The following is a 22,511-nucleotide window of genomic DNA, read 5'->3' on the forward strand; positions in this document are numbered from 1 at the left end:
GTCCCTTTTCACGTTACTGTAATAAAATTTCGGCTTGCGCTTCGCGCTCGCATTGTTTAGTTGGATACTTATCTTTATTCATGATTATAAAAAACTGCTCAGAATCTTCAGTTCTAAGGACATAAAATATCAAAGGATTTTAGCTCGCCTTTCGTGTTCGCATTATATATTAAGACCACATGAGATACCTTATCTTGTTTATAACAATAAAAACTAACTTTTGAGTCTTTAGTTAGGATTACCCCCTGATCTGACCCCCCCCCAAAAAAAAATCAGATTATAGCGGCCAATCGAGAAAAATGTTGATGAAAATATTTATCGGCCCCCCCCCCCCCTATTGGCGAAAGCTGGATCCGCCCCTGCATTTTACTAAGTTGAAATTTGTTTGATGAGAGAAGAGAATAAAAGATCCGAGCTAGCTGCATGATACCGGTATAGTCTGCAGGCACAGACCCTCATTGGAACTTTGATCAACAAGCGTGCCTCCACGCGAAGACTAGCAAATACAAAACTTGCTGTTCCAATACGAGAGAGCCTTCAGTACACAAGGCATGAGTAGGCTGCACATTCAGACCCTTATTTCGAGTGAAGGGTTTGCCCAGCAGACTACCGGTATGCGCTTCTACGTACAGTTACATGATCCAGCCGGCCGCGCCGTCGCGCGTGTGTGACGTCATTGTTTTGGCTAACAACAATCATGGCGACGTGAAGCTAGATTGGAGATCGAGATCAAGTGACTGAGCTCCGAGAACGAATACACACGTTGAGCTGAAGAATTACAACAAATTTATTCAAATGCCTGACGAAACAAACGCAGAGGAAAAAATGGAGCCAGATGATGAAGAGCTTCAAGAACTTTACAAATGGCTTGACGAAATTCCGTTGAGCAGGGTGAAGAAAAATGTCGGCAGAGATTTCAGCGATGCAGGTGAGCTTTCATCTACGGTCATTGACGGCAGGCCTACCGCTAACCCAGGCCAGGGGGCTCCCGGCCGCGTAGCGGTCGGGAGCCCAGGATCGTACGTGCAATTTGGCATACTCACCTGACAAGCGTGAAGTATGGTCAAAATAATTCTCCGAATAAATAGTTAAAACAGAAATCAAGCACTTACCATGATTATATGGATAAACGAGTGCAGAGATGCCAAGTTCAAAGACCAGCCTATGCGGGAGATTTTCTGTGAATGTGAGTGAGATCACAGACATTAATGTATATGGGGATAGGCTCACTCAAGGGTTCAAATCGTCTCGTGTGTGAAGGATTCATATGCACCGGTGCACGCGAATCTTTCACACCCTTTTTACTAAAATAACTATGACTTTACATCGTAGCTAAGCATTATATTTGAGCTATGACACTTACCGAACCATATGGATCGTTTTTTTGAATTCTCCTTGCTGTTTTTTTTAATAAAATAAGAGCATTTTTCGTGATCTTCACGTAGATGCCTCTTGATCAGCGTTGATATCAACTTTTGCCTAAAGAGGGCGCGCGATATTATTTCAAAGTCGGTAGGCACTTAAGAACCAAGTTTGAAAGGATACTCGTAAAATTATGTCACTCTCGCCGATGAATATTCATTAGATCGTGGTCGTGCGTGTTCAATACACACTGAGTGCATGCATGCAGAGAGTTTTTATTGAACACGCACGTCCACGATCTAATGATTATTCATCGCGAGAGTGACGTAATTTTACGAGTGTCCTTTCAAACTTGGTTCTTAAGTGCCTACCGTACCTTTGTTTACGGTGTTGCAAGCTAGCTGCATTCTAGGCGATCAGCATTATTTTCTTGCTCGTTCAATCCACTTTCATCATCATCTTGTCAAAAGATGGCGTACTTTACCAATAAGTATATACATGAGATGCAACCTGTTGATTTTTGGTACAATTTCCTATTAGGCCAAGTAAAATAAGAAAGTAGTTGATCGTCCTCGCGCGCATCACTTTTGGCCGCCGCATGAAAATTTTTGCTATTTACTATTTTCTAAAAAAAAAAAAAAAAAAAAAATTGTGTTGTTTCTCGTCCTCGCCATCTTCCCTTTTAATTGCAGCATCAACAGCATCAATTTTCTTGTTATTAACTATTTTTATGGCTGCTGAATAACGAAAAAATTCACAAGATTACTCTGAGATCTCTCTCGCAACTTCAATAACAATTGCAAAGTCCGATATCGCCGTAATTGCAAGAAAGAAAAAAATTCTGATTTGTTATTTTATTGGATTTTGAAGATACCATCATAAATTAGCGAGGAAATAAAGTTTGCAAACTCCGAAAAGATCGCGGATTTCTTCATTTTTAGTGCATTTTCGGGGACCCCGCTTACTGAATCTGAACTAATCCGTCGCATGCTCTTGAAATATGGCGCAGATAAATCAATTCTAATGACGTAATTTGTATTTCAGCGGGTTTTTTTTGGTGAGTGATAGCGCCTGTACTTAGATGTGTGTTACGGTGATTGTGTGCTTGTGACTCTGTTGGGAGAACTGCATGTGTGCTAGGATGATGTGATTGACTGTGCTGGCGTGACATGTGAATTTGTGAAATGCATTGAATTTTTTGGCGAGTTTTCTAATGTCAGGAGGCAATGCATCGAATATTCAATGAGGGATTTAATATTCAATATCAATTTTAAAAATGAATAAGAATTGAGCAGTAGTATTAAACATTATGTAAACGAACAAGCACCCGAAAACTGCGATGCGAAACCATACTACCCAGAGCTAAAAATGAGATTGGCTCTGGAAAATTGAACAAGACTCCACGACAATAAAAAAGACACCCCCATGCATTTTTTTTACCCTTACATAAATTAAAATGTTTAAATTATTCACTTGACATGAACATTCTGTTTGACAACAATACAGTACCAGTATACATCAGTAATAATACATCAATAGATTTTATTTTCCATAGATTTCCAATCAATCGTAGATATTTATTCATATATGGCTCCAAATAATATGTATATATATATTTCTAATCATTTATTATTACTATTGAGCATACATCGATCACATAATTCGAGCTTGACATGGCCTGACAATCATTTGAATAAAAAATAGCCAAAAAATAGTAAATAGTAAGGACCTCCCTCATCACTGATGTCAAAAATCGGACCGAGAAAATGCCTCCGTGTTCTTAAAAAAAATAGTAAGATAGCAAATAGCAAGGACCTCCCTCATCACCGCTCTAAAAAAACCCGGACGATCAACTACTATCTTTTTTTACTTGGCCTTATGCGCTGACGACTTGAATTGAGAATGTTCGATACGAAAAATTGCTTTTCGATTGTTGTTTGCGTACTTTCCACCGCAGTATTAAGGACGGATCGAATGGAGTATCCTGGTTGAGACTTGGAGGTAAGCGATAAAAATACTTTTATAAATAATTTCCAATTCATTTAAAAAAAAAGTTAAATCATAAAAACAAATTTCCATTAGTGGAGAAATACTGAAATGTTTGGCGTTTTTCATTCCCTCACATTCGTGTGATGAATGAAAACGTCAAAGTCCACTATGAAACCACATGCGTTGTGCGAGGTTAGTATTACTAACCTCGCATGTTGTGTGAGTGGGGATAGGCTATGATTGTTGCGTGAGACAGAGATTTGAGGGGATGAACAAGAGTCCAAAATGCTTGAGTCCCACGCATAATGCGTGAGACTTGGTAGCTCTGCGAGTGGCAGTTTTTCTGACATCTGGGCACAGACTGGAACCTCAAAAAACAAAAAGTTCTCTCCTTCTAAGACTAAGTTCTAGGCCTATCCCCGTCTCGATCGGCCATTTTTGTTATGAATTGTAACAAAATGGCCGATCGAGACGGGGGTAGAAGAAGAGAACTTTTCGTTTTTTGAGGTTTCAGTCTGTGCCCAGATGTCAGAAAAACTGCAACTCGTTAGACCATCATCCATATAATCGTGGTAAGTGCTTGATTTCTGTTTTAACAATTTATTTGGAGAATTATTTTGACCATACTTCACGCTTGTCAGGTGAGTATGCCAAATTGCACGTACGATCCTGGGCTCCCGACCGCTACGCGGCCGGGCGCCCCCTGGGTTAGCCTACCGCCGGCTTTAGCCGGGTACGGTACCGTACGTTACCGGTCCTAAGGACAGGGAGCTCCGCTGCGAAGTTCTCGAGCTCAAGAATCCAATCAGATCAAAAATTGGAAATAAATAGCAGTTTTTGCCTCGTTGATTATGCCTTGATTGGTAGATAAGACCTGGGGGCGTTTCCAAATGTAGCTGTCTGTTGCGAGGCGTTTTTATTTTTTATTTCTCCTCGTATTTCGTAAAATTAACTGGCTCGCGATTGTGCAGCCGCCATTTAATAAGCCTAGGGCGTTAATATTTTAATGCAAATCCCACCGACAGGGCTCATTGATTTTTTGTATTTATTTCATACTGGACCAAAGTAAAGATTTCTAGATCTATCTAGATCTAGTAGGCCCCCTACCGTATTCCTTTTTTGCCTGAAAGTGAAATGGATCTGCTCCAAAACAGGAAAAATAAACTGATATAGAAGTGAAAAGGAAATACAAACAAAAGTGAAATGCACCAAAACAGGAAAAAGAAACTGAAATAAAAGTGAAAAGGAAATACAAAAAAACAGTGACTTGCTTCAGCTGTCGCGCAAATTACTCCCACTTCCATGGTTTATCCGAACTTAATACAGAAATTTATGGCCATTGAGTAGAGATCAAGTTAGAACTTTGGTCTCTGTAATTGGCGAGTGGAGCCAACACCGAGTTCAGCAGAACAACCATAACAGAGATCAAAGCTTTTGTTTTGGTCTACGTGGGTCTTAACGAGTAACGTTAAACTTCAGCTATGCACCACTCTATATCGGGCGGCGAAATCAAGTGGTTTTCGGAAAACATGGTGGGATTTTGTATAAGTGAGTTTTGTGATATTTTCTTCTTGGTTATAAATGTTCTTTAAGAATGTTTGCCACAAATTAGTGAAAGATAATTTGTTAAAATTTGTTTTTATCGTTAGTAAACAAAGTGCGTAGCTTTGGGTCCCCCATCATACAATTCTGCCAAATAGTCACTCGTTCACAATAACAAATTAGTTAGGCCAATACACAAGCATAATCTTGCATTTAAAGATAAAATTGATCTGTAATCTATATTCATAAAGCAAACTGCTTTCTTTCCAATCTTTTACTATCAATAAACAATATCATACATGAATTCCTTAAATGAACAATTCATATTAAGATACAATCATAATGAAAAAGACAATTTTCAATTGTTCAAAAAGTCTTATAATGCAACTGCATGCTTATCAAATGGTATATACCGGTACCATATCAGGATCCCAAAAAATTTAAGTTCGATTTTAAGTCTAAGTATAATTCCAAAATGTCAAAAGATTATGAAAAATTGACTGTTATATCTACAAGTCAATAATATCTTTTATCAAATTTCTCCTATAAAAAGGGGTAGGCCTACTGGTGAGGAAATATTCCAATCTCTAATTCACTTTGAAATCATTAATAACATGAGTGCTCAAGGGAAACTACAAGTAATTAATGGTTGAATGCATGCATATTGCATTGAATTTATACTCAATAATCACTATACCTCAAACTATGCTATCAGAATATAACACATTATAGGCCTACAGATATACAGTGCATCCCACAAAAATAAATCGAGATTTAGCAATGATTTGTCATAACTCAATCATAAAAACAATAGACAAATGACCTACATGTACATGTACCAATGTAAAGCTTAGAATCTCCTCTTTTATCTGAAATTTCTTAGATTATTCCTCATTCACGCATGAGTGAGCAAAAACAATTTGAAGAAACGATACCCAAAACTCATTTGGCAGGGGGTATCTGAACCTCAAAAAGAAAACCACATGCCTGAAAAGGTAGATATCTGCTCTTTTACTTGATGCCATAATCACAGAAATGGTCAAGAAGTAAAAAAGTTCTGTTCCCTTTAAAACAATGCTTGTATCTCCATAATTTCATTAAATAAACGCATGTTTTACAAAAGACTTAATGTATGTATGGCTGATCGTCAACAAAACAGAGCGTCGAGTGAGTCTGGAAGTTAGCCTGTAAAACCTCTTCGTTTTATGAAATTCTAGCCTTATTTCAAATACCCAGAACTCTGTTATTTCTTGGCCATTTTTTGTAATTGAGGTTTCAAATTAAAGAGCAGATATTGAACTTTAAATTTTTTTTTCTTTTTAAAACCCTGATACAGCCCGCCAAGTGACTTTTCGGTATCCCCTCTTCAAATTGTTTTTGCTCACTCATGTGTGCATGAGAGATAATCTAAGTGATTTTAAATATAAGAGGAGATTCTAAGCTTTACAATGGTAGGTCATTTGTCTATTTTATTTGTAATTAAGTTATGATAAATCATCGATAAATTTTTTCGGTTTCGTTTTTTTGTGGGACGCACTGTATATACATGTTCTATACATTCACCCAGATTTAACTCAACACATAAAATCATAATGTCCACGAATTCCAAGGCTATTATTTTATAGAATAATTGGGCTGCCAATACTTATCGCAAACGGTCGAACTGCGTTGAACTTTCATGAGTTCACCAAGTGTTGTGATCGACTTTAAAGTGCTGATGACCGATGAACAAACATGACGTTGACAATGCCATGTCCACACAGTTCCACAAAATGGCTGTCTAAATTGTGGAGATGTAGACTGGTCTCGCTAGAGGGCTTAAATGTTGTCAACCAAGGCTTGGTGTCTACCAGGACAACTGGAGTAAGGAATAATTGAGGATGAACGGAAACAAGCAGAAACTGAAGCCTAGCTCATCCATAAACGACAGCTGTTAAAAATATTACAGAACCAAACATAATCATGACAACTGCCTACTATCCCTAACTCTATATTAATGGAACATAAATAATTTCATTACAAAATGACAAATTGAATACTCATTGTGTCCTTGGAAATAACCTTGAATATATATCAAAGTGTCAGTTTAAATATTGTAATTTCCACAAATCAGTGATTCAAAATCCATCCTATCCTCGGATTATACAATTGTCAAAATCATATTTCATTTCATTTCATTTATTTGTCCGCTAAACGGATAATTGTATAACTTGACAATTCTTGCAACAAACATAAAATTCACAGAATAACATAACAATGAACATACCAGTAACATAATAACATGAACATGAACATAATCATCGTGATTGTACTGAGTTATAAAATACATGGAATGTGTACATAAATTAAAATAGATGACTTTGGCGACAAAGCTATTGAGCATTTATTTATTTATTCAGCTATTTATTCATTCATTTATTGGTTGATTATATTCTTAAAGTTTTTATGGTATAAACGTTGTGAATATATATTATGTATTAAACATTATTTATTTTCTTCATTCTGAAAGTGATATAATTAAAGCTGTAGCTAAATCTTGGTTTTACATCTTCCTTCTTTCAAGTTAAGACGTGCGGGCGGGGGGGGGGGGGGGTAGAGAGACATAAAGGGGACATACCTTCCCAACTTTCTCATCCCTAAAACTCTACAATTATTATCGACATGTAAGTTGCGGAGTTGTCTGCTGCATTTTCTCTTTGTTTCTACAAATAAACCATACTCCTTATTCTACTGTATTTCATTGACAACTCTTATGGAGAAAGGGACAAACGAATTAATGCGGCGACTGGTTCTTGCTTTTACAGATATCAGTCTTCGTCCGCTTCTTAATTGAACATACTGGCTATTCAGGGGGTGGGTTTGATCAGACATAATGGAGAGAGCTTTCGAAAGTACTCTTTCTTTCTTTACAGATTTCATCTAGATCAACAGTGTTATTCATTATTTTGCTGGCTTGCTTAACAAGTCTTCTAAGCTTTATTTTATCTCTCTGTTTTGCATTATTAAACCAGATGATTGAATCAAAAGTAATAATACTCTGGATGATCGACTGGTAAAATAGATACAAGATCCTATCATTTACGTGGAAGTACTTTAACTTTCTGAGGAAATATAACCGTTGATTGCATTTGGTCAAAGTGCATTTTGACTTTGCATCCCACGACAGTTTACTGTCGATTTCCGTTCCTAAGTATCTATAGCATTCAACATTGTCAATAACATCACCATTTATATGTACTGGTCTATCAGTTGGTTCAAATGATTTCTTTTGCCTGAAGTCGAAGACAATTTCTTTTGTCTTCTTGGAGTTAACGAGTAAACAGTTTGCTTTACACCAATTTTCGAACGTATAGATAGTATCCATATAATCCAATTCATTTTCATTTTCAATTAATCCGACTATCACCGTATCATCTGCATATTTAAGTATGTGAGTAGATGGGTTATATGATTTACAGTCGTTGGTGTATAGGGTGAAAAGGGTCGCAGAGAGAACACACCCTTGTGGAGTACCAATGGTTGTCGTAATTTCATCAGAGAGAATGCCGTTGACCCTAACTTTCTGTGTCCTTTCATGGAGGAAATCATGAAGCCACATTATAAGAGATGGCTGAACATCTAGATTTTCTAATTTTTCCAGGAGTATATGGGGTTCTATAGTATTAAATGCTGATGAGAAATCTATAAAGGTTGCTCTAGCATAACATCGTGCCTTATCTAAGTGTTCATATAACAAATTTGTCAAGGTTAGGACTGCATCAGTAACGGAGCGTTTTGTCTTATAAGCAAACTGGTTTGCATCAAGAAGCGGGAGAACTGAACGTGTTAGTTTTGCAAGTACCAGTCTTTCTAAGCTCTTCATAACAACTGAAGTCAGCGCGATGGGGCGAAAGTCGCTATTCGTGTTGGGGCGATTGTTCTTGGGTACTGGTGTAACTATGGACGCTTTCCAACAGCGAGGTATTCTTCTTTCTGTAATCGACATCTGAAATATCTTAGAGTATGGGACGGCGAGTTGGGATGAGCATTTCTTTACAACTCGTCCATTTACGCCGTCAGGCCCCGATGATTTTCGTGGGTTAATGAACTTAAACTGCTTACGAACGTCCGATTCGTTGATCACAAAGTGTTCGCCGTCATCAATTCGATTAAGTAACAATGTTAATTGATTGTTGAGTTCTTCCTGGTGTTCTTGGTTTTCAAACCGGCAAAAGAAAGAGTTCAGTTCATTCGCTTTTTCTTTTGCATTTTCTTCGTGCTCAAAACAATTATCATGCGTTTTACTTGAATAGTCCGTCATTACTTCTAAACATCTCCATGCGTTCCTAGGATCATTAGTCATGAAACACTGCTCTAGCTTTTCTCCGTATTCTCGTTTTGCTTCGTTAACTTGTCTTTTTATTTCTCTGGACAGTTCTTTCACTCGATCATGATTTCCATTCTTGAATTCTTTTCTCTTTTCCTTCATGGTTGCTTTATTCTTCTATTAAACCAAGGCTTGCCATTCGGATAGACTTTAATTTCTTTAGATTGGATATGTAGGTCTTCACAAAATGTAACATAACTGTTTATTGTATCGGTTAACTGATGTATGTCATCACACATTTCATGAAACATGTCCCAATCAGTGATATCAAATGCAGTTTGAAGCATTTCACTCGATTCACTGTCCCACACTTTCATTACCCTTTTAATTGGCTTTTCGCGTTTAATCTTTTGTTTGTACCTTGGCATGAGAAAAACAGTATGATGGTCTGATGTACCAATTCCAGGCCTAATAAGAGACTTATATGCATCTCCGACTGAACAATAGCATTTGTCCAAAATGTTCTCTCCCCTTGTTGCTGTATCAACATATTGGTGATAGTGGGGTAAAACAGTTTCTAAGTCACAATGATTAAAATCGCCTAATATTATAACAGGGGCGTCAGCTGACCTTATTCCGAGTTCATTCACTTTTTCCTGTATAATTTGCTTAGCGTTTTCCTTATCTGAGCTAGGAGGTATATAAACTAAGAGAAGATATACCTGGGGAAATTCTCTTGGCAGATAAAATGGACGAAATGAAACACTCATGAGTTCAATATCTTTGGAAGAAATATTCGATATGTTCGTAATATTGCTGCACCATCGTTTATTAACATATACACAGAGCCCACCTCCTTTCGTTTTATTTGTCTCTTGTAGGCAGCGATCTAGTCTCGTGGAGTAAAAACCATCTATTTCAATGTTATTAGATTGAATGTCTGAACTCAGCCAAGTTTCTGTAATACATATTAGACTCGATGTTCTGTATTCATAATTATAACTCACATTTGCTCGTAGTTCGTCTATTTTATTTGTGATTGATCTTACGTTGCTAAGGGTGATAGTGGGTAATGCGGTGCGATGACCTCTTCTCCGGACCCGCTGTCTGATCCCTCCGCGCTTCCCTCTTCGGCGGGTTTCTGGTGGGGGATCATCTCTTGTTGGTACCCATTCGGGTAGGTTCGGGGGTCGAGTCAATGGCGAGGGCCTATCGGCGAGATAGAGCAAGAATTCTCTATCATATTGTATATTGGCAGCCGGCAGTCCATTTTGACAGTTTATCTCACAAACAGCACATATAACAAGCACAATAAAACATAGCCAGGTGAAGGAGACTTTTCCTGATAACATCCTGGCAAATATACAATTCAACACATCACCAAAAATCCAAATTTTGGGCCAAAAAACTCAGGAGCAAGAATTAGTAAGTATTGGTCGCTACAGTGCAGCGCCCTCGATATAAATCTAATGGTGTTTTCCTTTAATACAGACAGTTTCATGGCAAAAACTGCATTAATACACCTAGTGAGTATATTCTCCATTTTTAATTTCAAAGTGCAACTTTCAAACTTGAAATAATTTCTCTTCCAATTTATAAAGAAATCCTTGATAACTCTTTCAGGAAAATTACACATGAAATATGGAAAACATATCCTTATTCTTTCTCCATTTCTTCACAGTGAACACTCAGTAAAGTTGTAAAGAATATCAATCAATTCATCTCTATGAGAAAATGTAGAGTGCCTTTTTCCTCAAAAACTTTTGAGAACCATCGCAAAAAATATCAAGGAAAATAGTATTGGGAAAAAATCATTATGTACTGACATAAGTCTTCAAATTAAAGGTGAGTTGTGAGGAGCCTTCTCCTGGCCTGAGTGCCTGAGAACATGATGATGCCACAAGATTTGCAGCGCATCCTAGCTTTTTTTAAAACTACTCTCACAAGCACACTAGTAGGTCATCAATATCACTGGTGTTGCAATCTCAAAATTCTATGGTCGCGAAAAAGGTCATCTTTGGCGATGTTTTGACAATATTTTCACAATAATTTGTACACTACTGTCGTCGATCTAGACCTTATCCTAAAAAAATTACTCAACCAGGTAGTTTTAGGTTGCTTTTTCTGTGGGTGTTAACAGATTTTCAAGATATTTTTTATTCTTTATGTGTCTGTGAGCAAAATATGGTAGCGCGCGAATTATGGTCGCACCCTCATATTTTTTTCCCCTGTTCCCTGGTATTATTTACATGTTATCTTTGTATACTATTTTATATAACTGACGTACATGTAAATACTTAAAATGTATCAGTCCCAGTATGGCTCACATGATTACATATTTAGGCTACATGTACATATCATTCTCTGTTGTATCTGTCTCATTCGTCTATCACAATGATGCTTACAATGTATAATGATTATAATAATAATATTTGTAGGGCACTTTGAAACAGCGTAATATAAGCAAATGTTCCATTATTGTGAAAAAAAAATGCAGTGCTAATGAATATATATATATTTTTTAGTTCTCATCGCAGAAGTTGTCCATCACTTTTATCCTCGTATGGTGGAGCTCCATAATTACACACCGGCAAGCTCATCCACACACAAGATTGAGAACTGGAAATTACTGAACAGGCAAGTATTATCATCTCTCGTTTTCTCTATCTGACTCAGCTAGTGATGTCATGATACAATGAAACATGTTCATGTACGACCACTGAGCCAAGATAAGGAAAGTGGCATCAATGAGCAGGTTGGTTGCCGAGGGTGGGGGGCCACTTCCATTGATGAGTGGATACCATGCGCGACCATGAGATCCCCATAAAAAGCACCCTAAACACATATTTTTCATATTCTGAAAATGCACCCCTTAACAGGTATTGGCATTTGAAACCCTACCCTTAACAAGTATTGGAAACAAAACAATACTATTGGCAAGTATTCCCTGAACTGACCCCCTGAACAAGTTCAGTGATATTTCAATTGTTATATCACGGACGTCGGTCGTCGGTTTTACCTTTCCCTACATCATTCGGTTTAGTAGAGCCCCACTCGCGCAAATCGTACTCCAACCACGTAGTGTTGCCTCAATTAGGGCAGAAAGTACATCCTTTTTAAAACATTTCTATAGTCTTGATTTTTTATACCCTCGCAAATTTGACTCTAAACACGTAGCTTTCCGATCGAAAATAGATACCATTTTTTCAGTATTTTAGTGTTTTTGACACCTTATTACGTTACGTACGTAACGTGCCCTATCTTGAAAAAGACATCCTTTTTACTTTTTTTTTTTTTTGTCGCGCATAGTATCCACTCTTCAATATAAGTGCCCCCCCCCTGGGTTGGTTGTCCTTCATGGACAGAATCCTGTAATACTGTTTCAATGAGGAATACTGTTCAAGGGAAACCAAACTCATGGGCCTGTATTCTCAAAAGGGGTTTCAGTTGTACCATGGTACAAAACCATAGACAATGTAGATTTCTTGAACTATCGTGCTTCAGTTAGGTTCCCTTTGCCAAAAGGGCGCATCTGTAATTGGACTTCTATTGTTTAGTGTACACGATTAAATTATTGTAATTATGTACAAAAATGTCAAATCTGCATAGTCCATGGTTTTTTGCCATGATACAATGGAAAAGTGCTAAAGCAGGTGGGTGTTTCATAAAGCTGTTCGTAAGTTAAGACCGACTTTAAGAACGACTGGTGATCCTTTCTTGTGGTAAATGGTATTTACATTGTCGATAGTTAAGCGCATAAGAAAGGTTCACCAGTCGTTCTTAAAGTCGCTCTTAACTTACGAACATCTTTATGAAACGGCCCCCTGGTTTGATTGTATTTCAAGGTATTTAAAGAAAACTTCTGAAAAATGTTAAAAACTGTGATTTTACTTTTCATACAGGCCTTACTTTCCTCTTCCCCTCCCCCTGCTCTCACAGCATTGAGGATCATAATGATAATAAAAATTCAGTTCTTTTTGCATAACACATAGCCATGCATGTCCCTATGCACTTGGATGAAATTAGAAAGTAAGTGTTGGACACTGAATTGATTACATGTGAAACAGATACTTTTTTAAGGGAAGTCTTAAACTTATCTAAATCATGTATATATCTCATATAATTAGGAAGTCCATTCCTTAAGACAGAAGAGGCATTTCCAAATGAGCGCTTACCGTATGTTTTGGTAACAATGGGAGGAATAGCAAACAGCCACTTTGTGCTTGAGCTTAGAGTACCATTAGTCTGATGTAAAGTTAATAGTTTGGTCAAATATGATGGAGCTATCTCATGGAAGCATTCATATGCAAAAACTAATAATTTGAAAGAAATACAAGAATGAACAGCAAGCCAATGTAAGTTTCGTAGTACAGGGGTGATTGATTCATATTTTCGAGTCTGAGTAACTAATCTTGCAGCAGAGTTTTGGATAGTCTGTAGTTTCTTTATTTGTCGCTGTGGTAAACCGAAAATGAAGGTATATAATATATATATATTCAGACTAGGTGATATATTGAGTTATTTGCGATATATCGAGACATCAGTGATATTTTGCTTTGCTTTGCTAACATTGAAATCAAATATCAACCAGCACTAATTAAAGGTATTGTTTAACTTTGTGAGCAGCCGATTTAAAAAATTCTCAAACCAAGATGAAACATGTGTACAAGTGCATGTATTAGAACTAATAAACCCTGAAAACAACCATTATTGAGAATGAAAAGCTAAAACTACAAGGCAAACCCCGATTTTGTAAATAGGCATCTTATAGACACCTAGATAGTACACATAAGTGTATGGGATGAAATTAAGATCGTGTTTCCGGTCACTTTATATTTCAATTTTTGAAGCACTAAATAATAATTTTTTAACGCAATTTTTTCTGGGCTTCATTTTTGTAACATATCACAGACACAGGTGATAAGTGTGACCTTCTAGCTCAGATTTTTTTTAAAGTCAAACCAATGTTAACCAATCACTTTAATATCTTTCTCTGACTTTGATTTGCAGGAAAGTGTTGGCCAAATTGAATTGCCAAGTACCAGAGAGAGATATCCGTGGTTTGATAACAGCCAAGGCTGGTGCAGCAGAAGTTTTCTTGATCAAACTCAGACAAAGAATAGAAGCTTTACATTTGAAAAAGAAGAGTCAGCAAGCTAATAAGGCACAGGTAAAGTGATACTTGTACCTACTTGTAGTTAGTCCAGAGATGCATTAGTGTAGGTATGATATTGTTTTTCAAAGAAAATTTCCAGAATTATAATGGCAGTATCATGTCTTATCCGTGATACCAGCTTGATTCATGAGTAATGAAATACCTTTGTTGCATCAATTTTATTTTTAATCTGGGTGCAAGACTGCAAATCTGTTTAATGTATTATTTTCCAAACGTAGCCACTTCAGTCATAAAACTGCTCTATCAGCTGGCCCTCAATATCCGATATACATGTACTTTCTTTTTTTTATATGAATATTTACTTGTACCTTCTTACCAATTCAATCCTAATTTTGTGACCTCTATCTATACTAAATCTCATTTGTACAACATGTAGTTACTGAGCTCAATCTTGTACCCATCATGTGTGTTTGTCACATATTGAATTGAATGGAATTTATCACCCAATCTTGTTACTATACAATCATCAATGCAACATAAAACCTAGAATTTGGCAATTGGAACCTACAAAATATAGCCACATGGGAAACGCGATTCGGAAATTTGCCTGAAATGATTAATGAAAAGACGTCTCTGTTTCACAACTTCCAATGAAATATTATGCTTTGGCCTAGTGCCAATATGTAGGGGAGACGGGGGTGAGTTGGAACATGGGGTAAGTTGAAACATTGTGATTTTCTTTAAAGCCTGTAAAATAAATTTATGAAATACTGCCCTCAATTTATTGCTATTAATAATACAACAGTGTTGAATTATTATTGCAATTAATTGAAGGCAGTATTGCATAAATTTATTTTACAGGCATTAAAGAAACTTACAATGTTTCAACTTACCCCATGTTCCAACTCACCCCCGTCTCCCCTACATATCTAACAAGAAATTTACAAGATATTGACAAGATGTTTAACAAGAAACCTCTGATATTGATATTGATACTTTAACATTTGTGGAACCAACTTGCTGTGTAATGTTATGAGAGATGTCACATTCGTGATCCTTTCACTGTTCTATATTGTGTATTTAATTGTTTTGCCTGTCATTATTGTTCTTTTAATTATTTAAATTGTTCCATTTTTATGAAATATTTGATATACTAATGTATTTTTTTTTCTAGATGTCCCCTGATGGTTATCTAGATGGGATGGAGGTTGGTTCTGTTCCCGCCAGACCACCAAAAGTTCACAAACCTGGTAAGTTATTCTCCCTTTTTCTAATGGGGCCATTCCTCTACCACGATCCAAAACCAAAAATATTATGGTATGAACGTTGCAATGAACAATGGAAAATATTATTCTAGTGGGTATAAATTACAAGAGTACATGATCAAAAATAATATTGCACTCTGGGGGAAATGAGGGTTATCAAATATGGCGTATATGATGAGTTACAGATGAACGTCTGGTCAAGAAGTCAAGGTCGAAGGTCATTTGAAGTTAATAATTGAGGTCTTTATTCCAGTTAAACTTATAAATTTGATAAGGAATAACCATTATTACCCTTCAAGCACAATGGGATGAAAATATAAAGGTCAAAGGTAATTATTGTGTTGAAAATAAAACTCAAATGTTTTTAGATATCCTCTCATCCATTTCTTTTTAACTGTTTAACTTTTATAATGTATTTATTTAGAAATTCATATTTTGTATCATCAATCTTTTGTGAATGCTTCAGCTGCAGTTTTATTATTATTTTTTTTCAAGTACGATCTTGTATGATCATCGATGAATACTATTTTCTAATTGGATTGAATTCTGTAGGTGCTGGAAGACCCCCAAGGGCAGCTGCCCCAGCCCCTAAAGCTCCCACGGTGCTCAACCCTCCACCACAGGGCTTCAGGTAAGATGTGAAAGAATAAAGTAATATTTACTGGCCTCGGTGCGATACGATATATATCGCCCAAACTAGATTAATATTGCCTGAGTCGCAGACGAGGGTGATATCAATTTAGTGAGGGCGATATATGTCCTTTTGCCCCCAGGCCAGTCAATATTGCTATTATTAACCAAATCAGACATCCAGAGCAAAAATCGTAAAAAAATTAGATATTTTAGAGTTTAAGAATGGGAATCTATTTTGTCATGTTGAGCAGACTGGGCCTCTGAACTTTACCATTGTGACGTAATTGAAATGACGTATCCCAGGCCTGGGGACGCAGTATTCAGCGTTGTCTCACCTTGATTAACATCGTGACGTATAGCACTAAGCGGTTCAAGAACGCGTACAAAAAACACGTACAAAAAACACGTAGAATACCCGGATGTTGGCTCTGCCTTATTGCCTGCTACATTTCCACGCATTTTCTCATTGACTTTCCTGAGTGGGCAATAAATTGGGTCCGTGGATAAACAATTGAAAACTTATTGACCGACTGACCATTTGATCACAATCATAAGCAGCCAATAATGTATGAAAGATGCCTTGCTCAGATGTCTGCTACGGTGAATAATATACCATATTACCTCCATTGACAATAACACCCATGAAAGTACATGTAATTCTGCACCCGAAAGCAAACGTAAAACCTCAAACCCAAACCAAACTGTAACCCATGTGTGCATCAATGGTCCCATTTCATAAGAGCTTGTTATGATAAAAAAATACAATTTATGTAACAAGTTTACTTATCAGCCATTCAAATTGATTGATTTCAGTAGCTTATAACTGTTATCGCAAAGTTGTTATTATAACAAGTGTTATGAAATGGGCCCCAGGTAGTTGTTTCATAAAGCTATTTGTTAAAAAACGAATAATTTTACGCTTGACTGGTGACCTTTCTTTGTGAGTTGAATCGATACCAATGACAAATTATGAGACTATGAGAAAGGATCACCAGTCCTGTGTAAGAAACTGTAACTAAAGGCCACCGCACACCTTACGACCCAACCATTAGCCGACTGGCTTGCGACTGAGTGAGGGGAGATGAGTCGCAAGGCAGTCATAAGCCTCGACACCGCACACCTTGCGATCCGATCTGCGACTCACTCATGCCCTTTTTGCTTTTTGGCATAGCATCTGATAATTTGTGCTTACTACTGCGTATGCGCGTTGTTTATCATAATACGCGTTATGCAACTCCGCTGTCTGATTGGCTGGAGGTTGGATTGAGCTTGCCATCCAGTCATAAGGATTCAACATGTCAAATCCTTCCGATTTTCCTTGTGACTTGTCTCTGACCGGTCTGCGACTGTGAAGCTGACAAGCGCTGTGACGTCACCTCTCCCCTCACCCAGTCGCAAGCCAGTCGGCGACCAGTCGGGTCGTAAGGTGTGCGGTGGCCTTTATGAACAGCTCAATGAATCGCGCCCCCCTGATATTCTGAATCCACTACTACATGCAGGTCTTATAATTGAAAACAGAATTTTTTTGCATTGGTGTGAAAAATTAACTTGTTAGTAATGGTTTTATTATTGTTCTATCATAGCAGCATGTAGGCTGAATTACATTCTGTTTTACAAGTACAATCGTGAAAATAGATATTTTAATACATAAAATGAGTCACATGAATCACGATCTTGCATGGTATCAAATCCTGTGATAAAAAAAGAAAGAGCATTGAGCCGGGCAAGCGTGGAGGAGAAAGAAGAGAAAACAGATCATAGATGCAAGAAAATAGATAGAGTGAGAGGAAAATAGACGGTAGTGTGGTCAAGTAGAGAAGATAAATGAGGAGTTAGAGAAATTAGGCAACTGGGAGGGGGAGATAAAGAGAATTGATTTTGTGCAAAATCTACAGTTTTATGGTTTGTTTGCTATCAATTATCTGCTTTAAATTACATATTTTAACATTATCAGGGCCCCGAAACACAGAGGTTTAAATAGCGATAAATCGGTAAATGAAATGGCCTATCAAGATCATCGTTGCATGCGCATTTTGCTCTGTAGACTGACTCGGAACCAATCAGAATTGTTCCTTCAAATTAGTGATCAATCGTTAATCTGTGTGTTACGGAGCCCAGATCATCTGATTTGGAATAAAGCTCAAAGTGAAAGAATGTCAATGAGATTGGGAACATAACGCCTAGAAGGATTATTGGGTTATTGTAGTTATCAAAGATAAAATTATCAATTATTAATTATGATTTTTTTTCAGTGATCCAAGAGGAGCCTCCTATAGACAGCAACTGAATGGAGGGATTGAACCTGAGTTGGCGCCAGCCGTTAGGATGGTCATAGAACAAAAAGAACAAGCGTTACTCGCATCACAAGAAACAGTGCAGGTAAGGTGTTGTCAACCCATACAAACTGGTGGGTGTTTCATAAAGCTTTTGAGTAGTTGTAGTAAACCCTGATTTCCAAAGAAAGTCTGTAAAACCAAGATTGTCACTTTATCCTCATAGGCCCATTTCATAAAGGACTTGCAACTGTTGTAACTTTATCATAATGGCAACTACCATGGCAACAGGGCTCAGCAGCCAATCAAACTCAAGGTTTCCATGGTAGTTGCCATAATGGCAAAGTTACAACAGTTGCAAGTCCTTCATGAAACGGGCCCCTGGTATAGTGACAAAATGAATTTTGTGAAATCATGATATCTAAGCTGAAAAACGATCATGCTGTATAGATCAACAAAACAGATACTCGGTAAGCATATGTTGGATAGTAGTATTTTGCATGGAAAAAGACCCCAACATTTAGGTTGAATCTTATGCTTATTTTGCTAATTTCTCAGCAATCACACATTTTCTTCCTGAATCTTTTGGCAGATTTTTTTTATTTATACAATAACAATGATAATAATAGGCATTTATATTGCGCCATCTATCTAGAAATATTCTATTCCGAGGCAGGATGTTATGATTATCATTACCTCGACTTTAGCTCGAGCTGCCTTTCAGCGCCCATGCATTCAAGGAATAATCCTGCTGGGTACCCATTCACCTCACCTGGGTTGAGTACAGCACGATGTGGATAAGTTTCTTGCTGAAGGAAAAACGCCATGGCTGGGATTCGAACCCACAACCCTCTGTTTCAAAAATGAGAAGACTAATCCACTGGGCCAAAACGCTCCACAATTGGAGCAATCACACAATTGGATTGTCAACTTGCATTTATCTTTAAATTATCAATGTCATGTGATGCAGAGAGCTCTCTTTCTTTGTTGTTTACCTAGCAATAACATCTCATGTTCCTGTTGTTTTCCTTGTCTGATTAGATTTTACAAGCAAAGGTGAGGCGATTAGAACATCTCCTGAAACTGAAAGACGATAGGATAGAGGAGCTGACGAAATCGGTGCAGAGGGCGCAAGGACATTACTGAACAATTTATGCTCTGTCACGTCTAGCGGGTCTGAGTACAGGCAATACGGCAATAATAAATAGAATTGTTCTGCAATCATTACAGCACAGAGAGAGATAGACAGAGATGGAGAGAGAGAAAGAGAGTGGGTGCTAAGGGAGGAAAGCCTCTTTCACATTTGGTGGTGCGACTGCTAACAACTGTTGCGATTCTGTGCATCATATACTGTGACCAAAGTATTGCATACGATCACACAAACAATTGTGAAAGCCCCTTAAGACAGACTAGACATAAAATGGGGAATAAATTAGAAATACATGTTCATGTAATCCAAGGGATAGAGAGAGAGAGAGGGGGGGGGGTGCAGTAAGAGAGAAACTGAAATTGAAAAAGAATGTCTAGGACTCGGCAGGAAGGAAAGTAATGCAAATTCGTGGATTTTAAAACAAAAATCATTCAAAAAACTATTTTTTCTACTTGAAATGTATATAAAGGTTTATGAATATACTTCTGAATAGATGCTCCAAGCTGAAAATAATGTGATTTGAAATAACTAGAGTAAAATGGAATTGAAGCAAAACACTAAAACTGTTATTGAAATGAAAAAGAAATGGGTTCTTGAAGCTTTACCTTTTAAGCCCAATGCACACTGTGAGACGTGAACGAATGCAACTTTTTAATATATTGCATTTTGCGAAACATATGAAAGTTTCAAGAAGTAAAATTATTTTGTTTGAGGTTCGGCATGATGTTGGGAATGTGGTCGGAGTAAAGTCCAATTCAGCTTCAAGTAGCAGTTGAGGATGAGGTCGGTACAATATGAAATAGATATTGCATTTATTTCTGCAGGGAGGCTTAATAGTCCTTACCACTATTCTAAACTCTGATCACTAAAATTTTATGGGCTTGAATGTTCATCTCAAATATTATAACTATTTCTGTGAAATTCGGATCGCAGTGAATTGCACCGTGTGCGCCAGCCTTTACACTCTCTGAAATCCCAACATGTTTCATGTGAATTGTCTGCAACACACAAATCAATCCACATGGCATTTCATGATCAGTTTTATGACCTGTGTCCATGAAATTTGGCACACACATAGGTCTTGAGCTGAAGATGTGCAAGACACAATTTTTGCATTTGTCAGAAATTGTATTGCCATGGTAGCCACATATTAAAGAGAAATTCCAGTAGTTGCAGTAAACACTTATTTCATGAGAAAGTCTGTAAAACAAGGCTTAATTGTCAGTATATCATCGAGGATCTAGATCTGATACAGTTACATAAACTGAACTTTGTGAAATCTTGAAATCTACGCTGAAAAATGTTCAGACTGAAGATCCCCAACACAGATAAGCGCACGTGGGACAGTGTGTAATTATTGCTTTGAATGTCGGGCCCCGACACGCTACCCGAATCCTGTGCTTATTTGCTGCTTTCTCAGCAATTACACAATTTCTTCCAGAATCCTTTGGCACATAATCATACGTTTTATTTATACAGACACTTTGGTGGTCATTTCATTGGATTCTGTACGAACTCATTTTGATATCGTTACCAAAACTAGCATATACCTGAAAAGCCCAGAAAACTCATCATGGATCAAACTACTTCCCCAGTTTTTAGTCAGTGCTCATGAAATTTGGCTCAAATATTCATCTAGGGGGGTAAAAAGTACTTAATCTTAGTTGTTTTCAAAGTCTGCTCTGCTGCTCTGTTGAATTGCATAATGCAGGTGAGACTGCCAGACCTGTGCATTCAACGTGTTATTCAAATCTTACTGTTTCAGCCTGGAGTACCCATCTATGTAGTTTTAAATTGTTAAGGTTATTTGTACATTACATGAATAACTTATTTCAGGGATATTGTGATACATTCAGTGTCTGTATGCATAGAAGATTCCATAGTTGTCATGTATGTATTTAATATTAGCATTCACCTTGATTTATGTTGATGCCATTTTGGTACATGTACTCTTGGTACAGATTGTGATTAAATATTTATCTACATGTATGTCCAAATTAAAATCTATTTTAATAAGACAGATCCCTTCGTCAGGCTTAATTGTAAAGATGAATGTCCTATTTATTAGGCTAGTGATTTCATTGTAGTTATATGAAAATTTTAATATATGTACAGTTTTTAAGCACTAATGTTAAGAGAAACATATCAGGTTCTATGTCATTTGCTCTGGCGACAATTGCTCCCATAGAAAATCTACACATTAAGCTAAACCTAAACTCTTACCTCCAACGCTACATAAACCCTAATCCTTATCTTTACATTGTTCTGAATAAAAAAACCCTCTACTACACTCGTAACTCTATGCCCTCTGAGATATTAAGACCGGAGCAAATGTCGCAAGAGAAAATGTTGTGTCACTGTATAATCAATTTGGGTTTAGAGTGATTTATGTGATGGTAAAGGTATGTTGCCTCTACGATGTAGAATCCTAAATGTCTTGCCATTTAGCTTTAACTGTAGAAGTCATACAGTTACATGTATATTGAATGTGAATATGCATTTACGAAAGGCTTTATTTTAATGAAAAATACTGTAACAGCAGGATTTGAAGTATGATTATTACTCCTATTCCGTATTTCAGAAAGAGATCATCACAATAATTCATAATGAGAACAATTTTTTGTGGAGATTTTTGGCTTAATGGATACATTTCTGGACTTTGAAACCACAAGGTCTGGTGGTCCTTTTCCTAGTCATTATTTATCTATATTTGCCACTCTCCACCCAGGTGTAGTAAATGAGAACCCGGTAGAAAGGAATTCTTTGAATGTTCAAGCGCCCGATCACACTAGCTGTGCTAAACCTGGTGTAATAGTTACAGCTCAGAAATCTTACTTTAAGCACTGTATAAATGTTGCATATTATTCTTATTATC

General features: G+C 37.1%; 1 protein-coding gene across 1 annotated transcript; it reads left to right on the plus strand.

The window, feature by feature from the left end:
- Nucleotides 1-664: 664 nt before the first annotated feature.
- LOC121425098 (sperm flagellar protein 1-like) lies at nucleotides 665-20,792 on the plus strand. The gene is made up of 7 exons (XM_041621073.1): nucleotides 665-928; nucleotides 11,725-11,836; nucleotides 14,210-14,369; nucleotides 15,490-15,565; nucleotides 16,133-16,211; nucleotides 18,466-18,592; nucleotides 19,528-20,792. The coding sequence occupies exons 1-7, from the start codon at nucleotides 796-798 to the stop codon at nucleotides 19,630-19,632; spliced, it is 792 nt and encodes a 263-aa protein (XP_041477007.1). The 5' UTR covers nucleotides 665-795; the 3' UTR covers nucleotides 19,633-20,792.
- The last annotated feature ends 1,719 nt before the right edge of the window (nucleotides 20,793-22,511 follow it).

This window comes from Lytechinus variegatus, chromosome 12, assembly GCF_018143015.1.
Source record: "Lytechinus variegatus isolate NC3 chromosome 12, Lvar_3.0, whole genome shotgun sequence".
In the NCBI taxonomy this organism is placed as follows: domain Eukaryota; kingdom Metazoa; phylum Echinodermata; class Echinoidea; order Temnopleuroida; family Toxopneustidae; genus Lytechinus; species Lytechinus variegatus.

Coding starts and splice junctions, on each gene's coding strand:
- LOC121425098 (XM_041621073.1), top strand. CDS start 796: ATGCCTGACGAAACAAACGCAGAGGAAAAAATGGAGCCAGATGATGAA. Junction 15,566..16,132: donor ACCAAAAGTTCACAAACCTG/GTAAGTTATTCT, acceptor TGAATTCTGTAG/GTGCTGGAAGACCCCCAAGG. Junction 16,212..18,465: donor CCTCCACCACAGGGCTTCAG/GTAAGATGTGAA, acceptor ATTTTTTTTCAG/TGATCCAAGAGGAGCCTCCT.